The 18,360-nt window shown below is 42.2% G+C and overlaps 1 protein-coding gene across 6 annotated transcripts in view; it reads right to left on the reverse strand.

The window, feature by feature from the left end:
- The window catches only part of IRF7 (interferon regulatory factor 7), a 47,461-nt gene that overhangs the window by 12,320 nt on the left and 16,781 nt on the right, over positions 1-18,360 (reverse strand). For 2 of the 6 annotated variants that reach the window (XM_061610006.1, XM_061610007.1), the window contains exons 6-9: positions 12,662-12,770; positions 2,124-2,264; positions 1,558-1,776; positions 386-586 (exon numbers count right to left, since the gene is read on the reverse strand). In XM_061610006.1, coding sequence (XP_061465990.1) covers positions 386-586; positions 1,558-1,776; positions 2,124-2,264; positions 12,662-12,770 — 670 coding nt within the window. The remainder of the gene's footprint in view (positions 1-385; positions 587-1,557; positions 1,777-2,123; positions 2,265-12,661; positions 12,771-18,360) is intronic. The other 4 variants (XM_061610008.1, XM_061610011.1, XM_061610009.1 and 1 more) reach the window with 4 other exon arrangements.

Here is an 18,360-nt window from a genome sequence, read left to right on the forward strand (position 1 = left end):
TCATTCTTTTTCTCAATTCGGATTGAAGCTGGTTATGGGGAAACCCCATCAGAAACTATAGGATAGATACAAACTGTAGCTAATGTGTGTACACTGCTTCCCAAGCCAGCGGTGGCAGTGCACTGGGTTCAGAGTAAATGGGAGTCTGGACACAGCCATAGTCCATTAGCGATACAGCTCTGGTTAACACAGAGTGGCAAGCCATAGCTAAATAAGCTGCACATATTCTTTCCTTTGGAGCAGAGAAGGTTTGGCACGCTCTGCCCAGAGTCAGAAGTATAAACAACATTTCTTCTTCAGCCCTCACTGTCCAGACACCTGCACCTGTTGCCCTCATGACCCCACATTGTTCTGGACCTATTCAAAGCAAGATGCATTCACTGACCTACATTGTTCTGCACTGCAGCAGCATTAAGAGGGGGCTGTTCTGGTGGGGAGGGGACAACTGGAGGTGCAAATGTGTTCTGTTCCGTCATGGCTTGCTGGTTTGTTAGCAGCTGATTTCTTGGCACATTGCTCATCACTCCATGTTCTTCATTCATGAACACATTTTCAATGAAGTGGTTGTTATCGCACAAGGCTTCTCCTAGTACAGAAGAAGAACACCTTGGAAATTCAGAGCTGTTTCTGCTTTAGCCCAGCCTCTGCCAACCGGGGCTCTTTTAGCCCAAGCCTTCCCCTCCAGATGTTTTGGACTCCAACTCTCATCAGCCCCAGCCAGCATAGCCAGAATGGGTGTAGCTGATGGAGGTTGTAGTTCAAGACACACCAGGTTAGCAAAGGCTGTTTTAGCCTGCTAAGCAGGGCTAGGAATAAAGGGCCTCTCCTGCAGAATCTTCCTTCTTTTAAAATCATTGCTGCTGGATTGGGTATTCAAGCCTCTAATCTAAACATCCAACTAATTTCTACAGACACTACATACAGGTTGATCACAGGGCTCCTCCAGACAGCCTGCTTATGGTTCATTCTGATTTGCTTGCACAAAGCTTACGGGGAGCTTATACAATATCCACTCTTCATTGAGCATTCATTCAGATTTGTTTGTGACAACAAGCATTCATTCCAACTTGCTTGTGCAGAGGCTCTACATCTCCCCATCAATCCATCATTCATCCCACACTTTTCAATGTATTTCCTCATCAATTTCCCAATTATAAAAAGTCAGGTAGCAGTTGTTGTTTTAAAGTGGATTTGTTGAGCCAGAGCATTTTAATTCACTTTAATCACACAAACTTAAATTTGTGGTATGTAGTTGAAATCCCTCAAGCAAAACACCGACAGTCTAGAGGCGACAACGGTCTGCTGCTAAAGCAAAACAGGAACCTGGGTATACCTTGCCTGTTTGGGATTTTTGTTTGTTAGTACTACAATATTTGCTTTGAACATTTGATATTTTTTAATATTTTTGATAACTTTTAAACAGTTTGTCATACGTATGTTCTGGGAATCAAATGATGAACAATCTCTCCAATGCTGCTACCTACTGTGAAACCTGGTACGGTCCTTTTTAGCACAATTTTCCATTTGAGAGAAAATTCATAGATGTAGACTACTCACCATCACTGTTAGCTTGATTTATCCCAGGAGGAGAGTTCTGCTGAGCATGCTGCAGCAGATGAGTGGCAACTGGCTGGGAATTCACATTTGGTGGATTTGCAGCCAGCCACCTGGATGCTCCTTCACAATAGTTATTTGCTATCAGTTCATTCACTACTCCATTTCCTAGAGGCAAGCAGCCATTTTGGTTGATAACAGGGGTTGTACATGTACCTGCCCCTGGTGTATTGAGGAGGAAGAAAAATACAAATCACTAGTAGGGAAATGCAACTCAAGAGAACACAGTAGCCTTTATAGCGGATAGCACACAAAACAACAATGTGAGATCTACATATCATACCTCCTGAATAAATGTCAATAGATCTAGGGATATATAGGCACTCTCTCATTCTAACATGCGCACATGCACACACTCTAAATACTGTAGATACAAACTTCTAAACATGAGATCACATGAAGAATTTAAAGAAGCTGAGCAGCAGCTGTAAACATAAATGAGTGGCCATCTTTTAGAGTTCAGAGGCTGAGGCACAAGGCAGTTTTGTCAAACATGCATCCAGACCTACCTAGAGGAAGATCTGGTGCTACAGCTGGCACAGGGGCCCATGAGACCTCCTGCATTTCATTCAGCACAACTTGCTGCATAACCCAGGGCACCACATCACCACTGCATGGGTAGAAGTTTTCTGCTGCATTCTGATCTGGCACTGTAGAACACATAGGCACATTAGGACACACCGTTAACATGATTTTATTCTACTATATCTTGGGCCACTAGCTTTTATATACAGGGACAGTCTCTACCTACCTGGACTAAGAGGTTAGGTTTTGTCCTGATTCCTCTGTAGTAAAATGGAAAATATGCTAGCATGAAACTTAGCAAGCTGACTGAGCACCAGCTATGCCTATGACCTATCCAGGCTGCACCAACTTTCAGTTGCATTGGTTACCTACTCTGTGCTAATAAGCATCACAAAATGAAACATCGAAATCAGGTGTGGGGAACTTGTGGCTCTCTGCTGAACTACAACTCCCATCATCCCCAACAAACATGGCCAATGGCCACTGATAATGCAACTTTGAGTTCAGCAACATCTGGAGGGCTAAAGGTTCCCCACATCTCATCTAGATGGTATAGAAGCATGACTGGTGCTACATTTGGGCAGATGACATCCACACTGGTTCAGGGTGGTATTGGTGTAGGTGCTACATGATTTTGAAGGATTAAAATCTCAAACTTTTCTTCTCCTTTCTTGCAAGTTCAGAGAAGCAGGATAGGCAGATACAGCTCCCCAAACAAAAGCCAGTGGAAGAATGTAATGAATAACCTTCCACCCTTTTGGATCAGCCTGTAATCTATCATTCCCACCCCCAAGTTTAGAGTGTGCTGCTTATTCTCCAGAATGCCAGTTGCTCCTTGAACCCTCCAACTCATAAAAAAATCAAATCACGTAGAAAATTTTACAGTAACTCAACAGAACAAAGTGATTTTTCTGTGTGAACAAAGGTACAAAATAATCACACAATCATTAGAAAAATAAATCTTGGAAAAGTAGTATCAGTTTAAGAATGAAAGCTGTTCATACACTTAAATAACCTAAGAAGAATAAGAAACAATGATTCTAGACAGATTAGAAATACTTATTGCTATCAAACCTAACAATTTATATTAGCCAGGCCAAGGATGTTCAAAATTACTAATGTACAACTGGTTTTGGTGGTATCTCAGAGTGGCCTCTTTTGGTAGGTTTAGATGCAGCTGCTTGACTATTTCTTGGGTAACTTTTTAATGACTAAACAGCAAATTAATAATTCAAAATTATGATCACAAGTTCCCCTGATTTTGAACAGGACCCCCTAACTGGCCTACATGAATTTTTGTTGATAGTCTCATCTCTGGTATTGATGTCTTTGGTGTGACTCCTCTTTTCCTGCCTCACACTTTTTTGCCCCAAGCTGTAATGGGGCAGCTGCTGAAAGCCAGAGATGTCTTAAGTGTGAAGACATCCAAGATGGCTGCTTCTTTGTAGTGGTTTTATTTCTGAAAGATAGGATAAGAATAATCTTCCTGGCACCCAACTGCCATTTCAGCCTATTTCTTTTCTTATAGCAAACCGACACAGAGGACAGCATAGCTATCCTCAACTAGATGATGCACACTTGTTTATTTAGAAAATGTCTTAAGTTGCTTATATTCACAAGAGTGACTGGTTAGCCAGCCAGATGCGCGGCTAAGAAATCCAATAAATAAATAAATAAACTCAAAGCAATATATGAAATAGAGATCATCCCAATACATAAATAATCAGATATGCCCTACTCGAAAAATTGACAGTGAGTGACCAGGCTAGGGTTATCCTTCCGAGCAGGCCTGGTAGAATAAAAATGTTTTCAAACGGGTTGAAATCCCAAATGGGTGGGTGCCTGTCTGATATCCATGCGAAGTCGCTGCTACACTAAAAGCCCTGCTCTGTGTCATCACAGAGCAGACCTTGGGGGCATAAGGCACTACAAGTAGTGCCTCCCCCGATGACCTCATCTGTATGTAGGGGTATGGCTCTATAGACCAATGCTAAAACTTCAAACCTGGCCTCCTAGCATATTGGCAGTCAGTGTACATCCCTCAGCACAGGTGTTGTGTACTGGCAATAGGTAGCTCCAGTTAGCAGCTTAGGGTGCAATCCATCTGGTAGTATGCGGTGGAGCTGTGGCAGAGGAAGGGGTCACTGGACTCTGCTGGCAGAAATCCCTCCTCCTGGGCGCTGCTGTGAAACTCCACCACCACCAGGGCAAAGCTGGGGCCCCGCTGGCTCAACCGAGAGTGGCATAAGTGGAGCCAGTGGAAGGTCCAGAAAAGGGGCATTCTGGGGGTATGTTGGGGCAGAACTGAGGAGAGAGGGACTTACACCACAACTTAAGCCCATTCAGTTCAGTGCTGTGCCCTTCTGTCCCAGCAGCCAGTATGCCAGGGAAAGGGGTGGTGGAAGGAAACATACATTTTGTTTCCTTTCGCTGCACCCTGCTGGCACAGCCAGCGTCCTCCCCCCCCAGTGGTGGTTGGATGTGGCAGCCCCTTCTACTGGCTCCACTACCACCAGCCCCCTCTGAATTGGATTGCACCCTTAAGCAAGCATGTTCTGGTCCAAGCTTAAGGGCAGCCCCGCCCAGAGTGCATTACAGTACAGAAGGACCCCGCTTTACGGCGTTTCGTCTTTTGGAGTTGCGCTAATGTGGCAGCTTTCAATTCCGGAAAGTCCCCGCTTTAAGGCGCTTGTTCAGCTTTTACAGCGGTTTTTTTCATCGCGCACCATTTTCATGTCATTTTCGCGCACCGCGCACCATTATTTTCAGCGGTTTCTGCTTTTTGGCGGCAGTCCGGAACGGAACCTGCCACATAAGCAGGGCCAGCCTATAATCAAATCTCAAGGTCATCATTACAAGAACCACCATGACATGTTTTCAGCCAGCCAGCACTGCCTTTCTGAATCCAATCAGAGGCACACCCAGTACAACATCACCCCCAGCAACTGCCAGCCAAATGCCTCTGGAAAACACCAATCTGGCCATGTTGGAGATAGCCATTACCCATTTCTCAGAAGCAACTGGGATGTGCAAGGAGATGTCTTGATTTTTTAGCTGCCATGGCTAAGAAGTACTACAGTGCCATGAAAAAGTATTTGCCCCCCTGTCTGATTTTCTGCATTGTTGCTCTTTTTGGCACTGAATGTTGTCAGATCTTGAACCAAAACGTAATGTTAGAGAAAAGGGAACCTGATTGAACAAACACAAAATTTTGATACTTATTTCATTTATTTATTAAAGAAAGTTAGGCAATACCCAATACCCCTGTGTGAAAAAGTAACTGCCCCCCTATTAACTCAACCCAATGAAAGGGATTATTAGGGGCAGAGGTTTGAATACCTTGGTAAACAATAAGGCCTGCTTTGGGCCAGCCCTGCCCAATATAAATCTGACTGTGGCCCTTGCCATCAGATTGAAGTTGCCAGCACACAGGTTCCAAAGCCACATCATGCCATGATCAAAAGAATTTCCTGAACATCTCTGGAAAAGAATTGTTCTAAGGCTCTGGGGCTCCACCGAACCACAGTCAGAGCCATATTGACCAAATGGAGGAGGTTTGGGACAGTAGTGAATGTTCCCAGGAGTGGCCATCCTGCCAAAATCCCTCCAAGAGCAAGACATAAAATCATCCAGGAAGTCACGAAGGACCCCAGAACAACATCCAGGGATCTGCACACCTCTTGCCTCAGCCAAGGTCAGTGTTCATGACTCTACCATCAGAAAGACACTGTGCAAACATGGGATTTATGACTGCTCACTAAGAACAACATGAATGCTCATTTAGTTTGCCAAAAAGCACCTGGATGATCCTCATGGGTTGTAGAACAATGTTCTATGGACAGATGTGTGAAAGATGGAACGATTTGGGCGACATCAGCCCGGTTATGTCTGGTGAAACCAAACACTACATTCCACATGAAGAACCTCATACCAACGGCCAAACATGGTGGTGGCAGAGTCATGGTTTGGGGATGCTTTGCTGTATCAGGACCTGGACGACTTGCCATCACTGAAGGAATCATGAATTCTGCTTTGTCTCAGAGAAATCTACAGGCGAATGTCAGGCCACCTGTCCATCAGCTGAAGCACAGCTGGGTCATGCAGCAAGACAATGATCCAAAACACACAAGCAAGCCTACATCAGAATGGTTGAGGAACAAGAAATTTAAAGTTTTGGAATGGCCTAGTCAAAGTTGAGACCTAAACCCCACTGAGATGTTGTGGCAGGACCTGAAAGGAGCAGTTCATGCTCAAAACCCCACAAATGTCACTGAGTTAAAGCAGTTCTGCATGGAGGAGTGGGCCAAAAGTCCACCACTGCGCTGTGAGAGACTGATCAGGAATTAGAGGAAGAGTTCAGTTGCAGTCATTGCTGCTATAACCAGGTTTTGAGTCTAAGGGGGCAATTATTTTTTCAGACGGGGCATTGGGTGTTGCTTAATTTTCTTTAATAACTAAATGAAATAAGTATCAACATTTTGTGTTTGTTCAGTCACGTTCCCTTTTTTCCAATATTAGGTTTTGGTTCAAGATCTGACAACATTCAGTGCCAAAAACATGCAACAATGCAGAATGTCAGACGGGAGCAAATACTTTTTCACAGTACTGTATTTGTGAATTTACCTAAGCTTTTCAAAAACAATATCTAAAGGGCAGTTCACAACAGAAACTTGCATCATGCTCAATACTCATCACTTCCAAATACAGACCATTGTTCAATATATTGTACCAAGAAAAGAAGAGATGCTATAAGTTGACCGGGGGGGGGGTTTGCTTTAGTATTCATGTTAAAGCTTGAAGTGTATGTATGCGCAAAATCTTTCTGTTGAAAAAGCTTAAATTTAAATGGTAAAATGTATTTTTAAAAGTTAATCTTGATGCATGAAATAGTATTGGGCAAGTCAGTCTCAGGTCACCCATTTGTAACAAAGATTCAGACTATTTATATTTTAAATCAGGAAGGGCAATATGGTTGGACACAAACCATATATCATTAGAACTTTGTGTCGGCACCCCTAACTCCAGATCTTTGAATTAGATTCCTCTGTGTGTGTATGCATTTTTTAGAACTTTAGGAGGATCTTCCAACATTATCTTCTTGTTGTTATGTGCCTTCAAGTTGATTACGACTTATGGCAACCCTATGAATCAGCAACCTCCAAGAGCATCTGTCATGAACCACCCTGCTCAGATCTTGTAAGTTCAGGTCTGTGGCTTCCTTTATGGAATCAATCCATCTCTTGTTTGGCCTTCCTCTTTTTCTACTCCCTGCTGTTTCTCCCAGCATTATTGTCTTTTCTAGTGAATCATGTCTTCTCATGATGTGTCCAAAGTATGATAACCTCAGTTTCAACATTTTAGCTTCAAGTGATGGTTCTGGTTTAATTTGAACTAACACCCAATTATTTGTCTTTTTTGCAATCCATGGTATGCGCAAGCTCTCCTCCAGCACCACATTTCAAATGAGTTGATTTTTCACTTATCTGCCTTTTTCACCGTCCAACCTTCACTTCCATACATAAAGATCGGGAATACCATGGTCTGAATGATCTTGACTTTGGTGTTCAGTGATACATCTTTGCATTTGAGGATCTTTTCCAGTTCTCTCACAGCTGCCCTACCCAGTCCTAGCCTTCTTCTGATTTCTTGACTATTGTCTCCATTTTGGTTAATGACTCTGCCGAGGTATTTATAATCCTCGACAAGTTCAATGTCCTTATTGTCAACTGTAAAGTTACATAAATCTTCTGTTGTCATTACTTTAGTCTTCTTGACGTTCAGCTGTAGTCCTACTTTTGTGCTTTCCTCTTTAACTTTAATCAGCATTCGTTTCAAATCATTACTGGTTTCTGCTAAGAGTATGGTATCGTCTGCATATCTTAAATTATTGATGTTCCTTCCTCCAATTTTCATACCTCCTTCATCTTGGTCCAATCCCGCTTTCCGTATGATATGTTCTGCGTACAGATTAAACAATTAGGGTGATAAAATACACCCGTTTCACACCCTTTCCGATGGGGAACCAATCGGTTTCTCCATATTCTGTCCTTATAGTAGCCTCTTGTCCAGAGTATAGGTTGCACATCAGGACAATCAGATGCTGTGGCACCCCCATTTCCTTTAAAGCAGGAAGCTTTATGGAAGCTTATTGCTATAGGGCGGTCTAAAAATGTAATAAAATAAATAAATAAAAATAAATAAAGCATTCCATAGTTTTTCATGATCTACACAGTCAAAGGCTTTGCTGTAGTCTATAAAGCACAGGGTGATTTTCTTCTGAAATTCCTTGCTCCGTTCCATTATCCAACGTATGTTTGCAATATGATATCTGGTGCCTCCTCCCTTTCTAAATCCAGCTTGGACGTCTGGCATTTCTCGCTCCATATATGGTAAGAGCCTTTGTTGTAGAATCTTGAGCATTGCATGGGATATTAAGGCAATAGTTCGGTAATTACTGCATTCTCTGGGATCCCCTTTCTTTGGAAGTGGGATATATATTGAACGCTTCCAGTCTGTGGGCCATTGTTTAGTTTTCCATATTTCTTGACAAATTCTTGTCAAAATTTGGACAGATTCAGTCTCAGTAGCTTGTAGCAACTCTATTGGTATGCTGTCTATTCCTGGTGATTTGTTTCTTCCAAGAATTTTAAGAGCAGCTTTCACCTCACATTCTAAAATTTCTGGTTCTTCATCATATGGTTCCTCCGTGAATGAATCTGTCATCTCTTTTATAGAGTTCTTCAGTGTATTGCTTCTATCTTCCTTTTATTTCATCTCGGTCAGTCAGTGTGTTCATTATTCAACATCCCTGCTCATGGTTTAAATTTCCCTTGCATTTCTCTAATCTTTTGGAATAGGGCTCTTGTTCTTCCAATTTTGTTGTCCTTTTCTATTTCTATACAATAACTATTGTAATAGTTCTTTGTCCCTATGTAGTAGCCCCTGTATTATTGCATTTAGGGTTCTGACCATGTTTCTGTCTCCTTTTGCTTTTGATTTCCTTCTCTCTTTAACCATTTTAAGAGTTTCTTCAGTCATCCATTGAGGTCTTTCTCTGTTTAACAAGAGGTATTGTCTTTTTGCATTCTTCCCTGATCATGAGTCTGACTTCAGTCCATAGTTCTTCCGGTTCTCTGACAAATAATTTTAAAGACTCAAACCCATTCCTTATTTGATCCTTATATGCTTCTGGGATGTTATTTAAATTGTATTTTGGCATTATGAGTGCTTTGTTGTTGTTCTTTAGTTTTACTCTGATTTTCGATACAATCAGTTCATGATCTGTACCGCAGTCTGCTCCTGGTCTTGTTTTTGCAGAAAGTATGGAACTTCTCCATCTTCTGTTTCCAATTATATAATCAATTTGATTCCTATATTGCCCATCTAGTGATGTCCAAGTGTACAGTCGTCTTTTTGGTTGCTCAAAAACTGTGTTGGCAAGAAACAAATCATTGGCTTCACAGAATTCAATAAGTCTTACTCCTGCTTCATTTCTGTCACCTAAGCCCCATTTCCCCACAATTCCTAGTTCTTCTCTGTTCCCTACTTTTGCATTCCAGTCCCCCATGATTATCATCGTATCTTGTTTTGGTGTGTGATCAATTTCCTCCTGTACTTCTGCGTAAAATCTCTCCAATTCCTCTTCTTCTGCGTTTGATGTTGGAGTGTAGACTTGGTTAATGGTTATTTTAATAGGTTTCCCATTTAATCCCATTGATATCACTCATTCAGACCTTGCGTTGTAACAAAAGCAATTAAGAGCTACATCACTTCTCGCTATTAAAGCAACCCTGTTTCTTCTTGATTTCTCATTTCCTGCATAAAATATTTTGTAGTTGCCTGATTGAAAATGTCCCATTCCAGTCCATTTTAATTCACTCACGCCAAGTATTGTAATGTTGATACGCTCCATTTCTTGCTTGACAATTTCTAACTTTCCCTGGTTCATGCTTCTCACATTCCATGTTCCTATTATGTGCGTCGTGCAACTCTGGACTCTCCTTTCGCATCTGTGCGCATCAGCCTCTGGGCTTCCTTTCGGCTTTGACCCAGCTGCGTCATTAGTCACAGCGCTACTCGTACTTGTCCTTTGTTCTTCCTCAGTAGCTCGGTGAGTGCCTTCTGACCTGGGGGTCTCATCTTCCAGCACTATCTTGTATTGCATTTTGGATACTCTGTTCATAGGGTTTTCATGGTAAGAGGTATTCAGAGGTGGTTTACCATTGCCTTCCTGTGAGTTTGGATGCATCTTAGTCTGGTGTCTCAGCTTTGACCATTCCGCCATGGGTGCCCCTGCTAGGAGTCTAGCCTCTTGGTCTAGACTCCTGACAGCATTGCTCTCAGCTTCTTCAACACTCTCAAACCGCCTCACCACATTAAGGTGTGCATCCTAAAGGGGAACATTACCTAGAGTGGATTTATCTTTCAGTGACTGGATGTGCAGCAATCTTACAGGTATAAGCATGCCTCCAATAGTTAGCTCTGTCAGAAAAGTGATTGTGCAAATGGACCCTGTTTAGAAGAATGCTCTTTGTTATACATCTTTCATGCCAGTCTATATTAATATGTTCCAAATATGTGAGGGCTTGCGCCTAGTGTCAAGCCAAGGAGACAGTAAACTAGGGTTGCTGCTGATGTACCGCCCACTCTGCTGCCCGGCAGCTTCTTTGACTGAGCTGGCGGAGGTCATCTTGGCTGTGGCATTGGAGGAGCCCAGAACAATAGTCCTGGGTGATTTCAATGTCCAAGCTGATGCTGCCTCTAGTGTTCCGGCTGGGGACTTCATGGCCTCCATGACGACCATGGGGCTGTCTCAAGTTGTCACTGGCCTGACGCATAGGGCAGGGCACACCCGACTTGGTTTTTGCTCCAGATGGAGGAAAGGGTGGTCTGGAGATGGGGGGTGTATGTCACCCCATTGTCATGGTCAGACCACTTCCTGGTGAATTTTAGACTTATGGCTCCGATCCTTCCCTGCATGGGTGGTGGACAGATTAAGATGGTCCACCCCCAGAGACTAATGGAATCCACTAGATTCCTGAATGCCCTGGGAGAGTTCCAGCAGATAGTGTCACGCTGTGGAACAGTGAGGTGCGTGAGCCTCTTGACACGGTTGCCCCCGAGCACTCTCTCTGGCATTGTGGAGCCCAGTGAGCACCTTGGTACACCAGTGAGCTAAGGGCAATGAAACAGGCTGGACGACGGCTAGAGTGCAAGTGTTGAAAGACATGCTGTGAGGCTGATCAGGCACGAGTAAAATATAACCTGCCTACCGTGTGACGGTGAGGGTGGTGAAGAAGGCCCACTTCTCTGCCTCCATCGCATCCTCAAGTAGCCATCCAGTGGAGCTTCTCCTTATCATCATAGGTCTGTTGACATCAACTCCAGGAAATGGAGTTTTAAACCCTTTGGAAGCCCACTGTGAATTGTTTGCAAGGCACTTTGAGGGTAAAGCCGCTTGCCTCCGTAGCAGTCTTGATGCCCCATCCACATTTATTGTAGTCCCCAATGAGGTGTCCAGTGCAACATCTGCTGCAACTTCTTGGGAATGGTTTCAGTTGATGCAGCCTGGTGACGTAGACAAGGTGCTTGCGATGATGTGGCCAGCAAGTGTCTTCAAGAACCTTGACCTTCTTGGCTTATTAAAGCTTGCCGAGGGGGTTTGACCGAGTGGATCCAGGGTGTGGTCAACGCATCACTGCGGGAGAGAATGGTTCCAGCCACCCTGAAAGATGCGGTGATTTGACCTCTCCTGAAAAAGCCCACCCTGGACCCATTGGTCTGCGACAATTGCTGACTGGTAGCAAATACCCCCTTCTTAGGGAAGGTGATTGCGAGTGTTGTGGCACAGCAATTGCAAGTACTCTTGGATGAAACAGATTATCTTCACCCATTCCAGTCCGGGTTCAGGCCTGGTTACAGGACTGAATCAGCCTTGGTTGCCCTCACCTTTATTGGGAGAATGATGGAGTGGTGGTGTTTCCTGTTACTTTTACTTGATCACTCAGTGGCTTTTGATAACATCAACCATGGTATCCTTCTGGGCTGATTTGGCGAGATGGATACTGGAGGCACTGTTTTAGGATACCATCTTATCAGGAGGTCTGTTCTGTACAACATAGGAAATGGACCTTTAGCATGGCAGCATCTACCCTGTGCAATTCCCTCCCCTTAAATATTAGACAGGCGCCATCTGTTATCTTTTTATTGAAGACCTTCCTCTTTGAACAAGCCTTTTAATTTGAGGCCTTATCCTAGTCTGTGTCTGTGTTGGAATTGCTTTTTAATATGTTTTTAACTCTTTTTTAAAAGTATGTTTTTAACCTTTTTTAAAAAAAGATGTCTCAAAAGCTTTTTTTTAAAGAAAAATGTTTTTAAAGATGTTTTGTTTTAATGTATTTTAAAGTCTGTTTTTATGATGTTTTAAAGTATTTTTAGTGTTTTTGCCACCCTGGGTTCCTGCTGGGAGGGAGGGTGGGATATAAATCAAATAATCAATTAAATAAAAATAAATAATATCTACCCCAAATTGACATTAGTTCGCAAGCCAGAAGTGGGCGTTCAAGTTTTGACAGCGTACCTGGGACTGAATTTTCCAATGACAGATTGTCAAAAACAACATCGATCTCCTGCTGTAAACCAGACAAATAAGACATTGTTGTCATACACTGAGCAGATGCACACAAAATATCCCATGACATGCTGTTTTCAACATCTTTAGCTAGTGCTATTGTAGCTTAGCCCATGATCTTTCACAATTTCTCGTAATCAGCTATTTTTCAACTCTTGTGTTCAGAGCAACAAGCATGCGTTTTAATTTGCTAAAACACAAGTTGGACAAAACAAAGAAAACTAGTCTGATCTTCCAAATTGCTTTAGATCCAAGGGTGGGGGAACGTTTGGCCCTCCAGATGTTGCTGAACTTCAGCTCCCATCAGTCCTAGAAAGCATGGCCAATGGCTATTGATGATGGGAGTTGTAGTTCTGCAACATTTGGAAGCCCAAATGTTCCCCACACCTGCTTTACATGCATAATGCTCAGAGCTTATTTTTCACATTGCGAGGTTTATAATCATTTGAGTCTTTCACATACATTTAAAGAAACAGAAATTTTCACATACAAGACTTGGGATGCAATCCTACATATGCCTGCATGGGATTACACAGTTAAAGTAGCTTGTATTTAAATCCAGTGTGTAGAGTGCATTGAAACCTACATTGGCCAGAATGTTCATTTGCATTCTCTTCTGTTAACAAAAACAAAAGATGATGAAAGGCAGCAGAATTATGTTCTATGAAAATGCCTAGCTGTGGTAATATAGACGACATTGCTGAAGAGAGACATTTATAAAGTGAATCAATATTATGGGCAAGGCAGGTTTGACATTCATTATTGCAAACCCAATTGAAGCAGGAGCTGCTTTGGCCTCATGTGTAAGAAATCCATTAAAATCAATGGGTGTGTTACAAGTACCCCCAAATCCAACTTTGCTGGTAGCCTGCACTCAAGAAGAAAGCCCCATCTCAGCCCAGAGGAGCAAAGAAAGCATCTGTTTTATGGAAGGCAGGCAGCAAATACTGCTGTATGTGACTGCTTGCAACTCCTCCTGACTAAATCTGTCAACTTCTGTCTCCTTTGTGCAAGTGTTTGCCATCCCCCGTTCATTCGTAAAATGCAGAAGGTAAAAGGGTATCAGACCGATGTCCCCTCCTGGAAGCCTTAATTCAAGTTGTTAGTAGCAGCATATAAAGTCCTAAATGGCTTGGGGCCCAAATACCTAAAAAAGCATCTTCCCCAATATCAATCATCTAGGACTCTACAATCAGCTGGTGAGGCCTTGGTGATGGTGCTGGCACTGGGGGCTGCCCAGTTATCCTTGATCCATGACAGGACCTTTCTTTTCAGTGGTGGTTCCCCATTTGTGGAATGCCCTCCCTGGTGAGGTGGATATGTGTCCCTCATTCTGACTTTCAGGAGGAATTGAAAAACATTCCTGTTTATCTAGGCATTTGATGACTGAATGACACTGTTCCTGGCAGCGTGATAATGTTTTTTTTTTTAAAAAAATTATCACTGATGTGTCTTCCACCCTGGGCTCCTTTGGTAGGAAGGGAGGGATATAAATTGAACAAACAATAATAAATGAAAGCCAGGAGGGAAAAGCCAGCTTAAGATGTTAATGAAAAACCTCTCCTTTCTTCCTTCCCACAGCAACTACTCAAGGCATTTGAATGACCCAAGGACCCTGACTTCCGGGAAGGGTGACTTAGCCTGTGCCTGCTTTTGAGACGGGCTCCTGCCTCAAAAGAAGCTTATTCAGATATATCAGTCAGTTTTTTCTTTTTTTTTTGACTGATTAAACTTCTCCCGGGTAGGGAGAAACGAAGAGATTAACCTCAAAGCCTATTTTTGTTGGGACGACCAGATCTCATTAATTTATGGGACGAGGTCCAGCCGACGAAGGTGGGACGGATTTTCAACAGCAAGCTCTATCTGTTAAAGCGAACGTTCATCTTATCTTCTAAGAGAGAACGCATTAACAGGCAAGCACCCTTCTTTCTATATTTTTCTTTTACTTGACTTAAATTGTTGCTGTTTAAAAGAGATTTGCCAGATTGATCGGTTTTTGACATCTCACTGGGGAGCCGTAACTTCTCTCTGCTACGCACTAATTAATAGCTTATCTCTGTTTTTGTTGCAAAAAGCTGTCCTGGATTTGCATTCTAAAGATACACACAGAAGAGGGATTTCTATTCCAGATTTTTATTTTGAAAAATATTATACTGTTTTGAGACTACTCTCTTTTTGGTCTATTTTATTTTGACGAATCTGTTTCTTGACGATTGCCATTAATTGTTTCGATCCTGGGAACTGCATTTTGTTTACTTAACTATTGGAGAGATAAGGCTGTCTGCTCTGTTTATACTGTGATGTCACCAAGTTTGGAGTATTAACCCAATTGTTGCTGAAATAAGAAGTGGTTTTCCTATATTTTTCTTTTAAAATGGCAATTAAGAAAGTGGCTGAGAATCTGGAAATAACTATGTTTCAGAAAATAATGGATGAGATTGAGATAACGAAAATTGAATTGAGTAAAATGAAGCAGGAGATTAAAGATATAAGGGTCCCTGTGAGAGAGGTGACCCTGGAAGGGGTCCCTGTGAGAGAGGAGACCCCGGAGATTGGAACAGGGGTCCCTGTGAGAGAGGAGACCCTGGAGACTGGAATAGGGGTCCCTGTGAGAGAGGAGATCCCGGAGATTGGAACAAACGTGGAACAGGAACAAGATTTGGAGTCTATGGACTTTAGAAATAAAATCTATTGTTTGGAACTCAATGTTATCTCTGAAGAAATTAATGAAGATTCTAGAGATAAAGTTATCAATGGCATGGATTATCTTCTGGACTGGAATGATGTGATGGAGCCCAATATAGAGAAAATCTATGGAATTAACTGCAGCCATGTGACAATGGAAAAACTTTTAAGAGATGACCCAGTGTGTTTTGAAAAAAAGAACAGAGATATGATTTTACAGCAGTATTTCAGCAACCTATTCAGAATGGATGGCAAGAAAATATTTGGGATAGAGGTAATTCCCATCAGACTCTTACTATATGACTATGGCTTTGACAGCAAGATTATTATGGAATACTGATAATGGAAGACTGGATATTGAAATTACTGGACTTAACAAGACTACTGAAGATGGAAGATGGAAAATGGAACTAATAGAGATAATAGAACAATGGCTACTGAAATTACTGAACCTAACAGATTCTGATGTGATGGATTAATTGAAATGTTTATTTTGACTATGGTTATGACAATAAGATTATCATAATTAGTAATGAGATGGATTAATCGATATGCTTATCTGGAAAAAAAATTGATAGATATATTTCTTAAAGAATTGAAATCTCTCTTTGACTTTTTGTGGAAAGAATAAAGTAATGTTTATGAGATTTGATGATTAAGTAAGATAACTACTGGAGGAAAGTGATTTTATAATATGACTTAAGAGACAGGATTGCTATATATTATAGACTTATAACTGATTTGATCTTTGACAAATGGGAAGTCAATATTTTACTCTTTATTTTTTTTATTTTTCTTTTTTTTTTTTCTTTTTTTTTTTTCTTTTTGTTTAACTATTTTTGATTTTGTTTTTTGTCTTTGAATGTTTTATGATTTTGTTTTGTATGTTTTATGAAAATTTGAATAAAAATTATTGAAAAAAAAAAAAAAAGAATGACCCAAGGACCCTGCCAGAAGAGGCCAAAAGGATATACCAGTCTGTTTCCCCACTTGCCCATCTGGCGAGCCAGATGAAGATGTCGCACTGCAGAAGCCTTTTCACTTTGGAGGCTTAAAGCAAGCTCTTCCTGGCTGGCACCAATGAAGACAAGCTTTTACAACACCCCATAGCAATCACCCAGCTATTGTGATTATTCTAATAACTCACATGATTTGGTCACAAAAAGCTATTGGGGTCAGCTGAGGATTTGATGACTCATCACCCTAAGGATCCTTGCTGAGAAGTGGCAATGACCAGAGGCTGGCTAGGAATAGCATCTTCTCTGTTGCTCACCCTGGAACTTTCCTTCCTTCTCCGGGGAGACATTACACAGATTCCTCCCCCCACCTCCACATCCCTTACCAAACTTCTCAATACTTTTAGACTCCCACATTCTGTACAAAACTAGTAACAGATCCTTTCAAAGCTTCTCTTAACTGTCCCCCCATAAGATGCCTTTCCTTTCACTCTCAATCCAAATTTAATTTATTATACAGCCACAAAAGTGGCTGTGTACTATAGCCAGCGTGGGTTTTTCACATTCCGCAATGTTAAATTGAAAATACTCCCATGCCATTCTGATGCCTCCCATAAGCTCATTTGAAAACAAAACCTTACAAAACTTATGGTTCTGAACTCAGAAACGCTTGCTTAACAACCCTCTCGATTTTCATGGCAATACACAAAACAGTCAGAGAGAATAGAGAGTTCAAAGTCTAAAAAGAGAAAAAAAAACCCCAGAGCCCTTTTGGACTTTTTTCTCTGAGAGTTCTCATAATCCGTTGAAATTCATTAAAAATCAGCCCTATTCACAGAGTACCTGTAATCCTAATACTGACCTTGCCCTATACTCTGACCTTTATCTTCTGCAGTTTAAAAGTTAAAAAAATGCCTGGCTGGTTTTTAATTAATTTAAGAAATTCTGGCTGACAGCCTATGATAACACGGGGCATGCTCAGTAAGAACCAACTGTCAGAATTCTAAAAGCGAGACTCACAGCTGCTGGGCTTGCTTAATCAGGGGGCCACACTCACACCAGACTTTGATTTCACTTGAGACAGTCATGGCTTCCCTCAGAGAATCCTGGGAAGTGTAGTTTGTGAAGGGTGCTGAGAGGAGACACCTGTCCCACTGAGAGAGCTCCAGCGGCCAGAGTGGTTTAACAGTCAGCCACTCTGATTGAAGGTCTCTGTGAAGGGAACAAGGTGTCTCCTGGCAACTCTCAGCACCCTTCACTAACTACACTTGCCAGCATTCTTTGAGAGAAGCCATGACTGTCCAAAGTGAAATAAAGGCCTGGTGTGGATGTGGCCAGGGAAAGCTTTGGTTTAAATTTAGGTGGGAGGCTACATGTGCCTGCTGTAGAATAAAAAGGTGGGGGAAAGCCTGAAAAGTAATGATACTGTTCACAATGTTTTCCTTTTGGAAAGGAAAGGGGCTTCCCTTCTGCCCAGTGCCCACCCACCCAATTTCCTCCCCCTCCCCTCCCTGGGTCAGTGTGGGATTATGACCTGGTAGACCAGGGTTTGAATCCCCACACAGCCATGAAGCTCACTGGGTGACCTTGGGCCAGTCACTGCCTCTCAGCCTCAGAGGAAGGCAATGGTGAAACCACCTCTGAATACCGTTTACCATGAAAACCCTATTCAAAGAGTCACTATAGGTGGGGATTGACTTGAAGGCAGTCCATTTCCAAACATGATTGCATAGAAATAAATCCCACTGAACTCAAAAAGTATGCAAATGATCAAACCTTCCCTTCTTCCTTCCTCCTATCCCCTCCCTTCCATCCCCATCCCCTTCCAATCCCCTCCTTCCCCTTCCCCCTCCTCTTCCTCCTCCCCATGGTCAGTTTTACCTATCTTAAGCATTATTGCACGGAAGTAAATACCACTGAACTCTATAAGCATGCAAATGATCAAACCTG

Source organism: Rhineura floridana, chromosome 2, assembly GCF_030035675.1.
Source record: "Rhineura floridana isolate rRhiFlo1 chromosome 2, rRhiFlo1.hap2, whole genome shotgun sequence".
NCBI classification, from domain to species: Eukaryota; Metazoa; Chordata; class Lepidosauria; order Squamata; family Rhineuridae; genus Rhineura; species Rhineura floridana.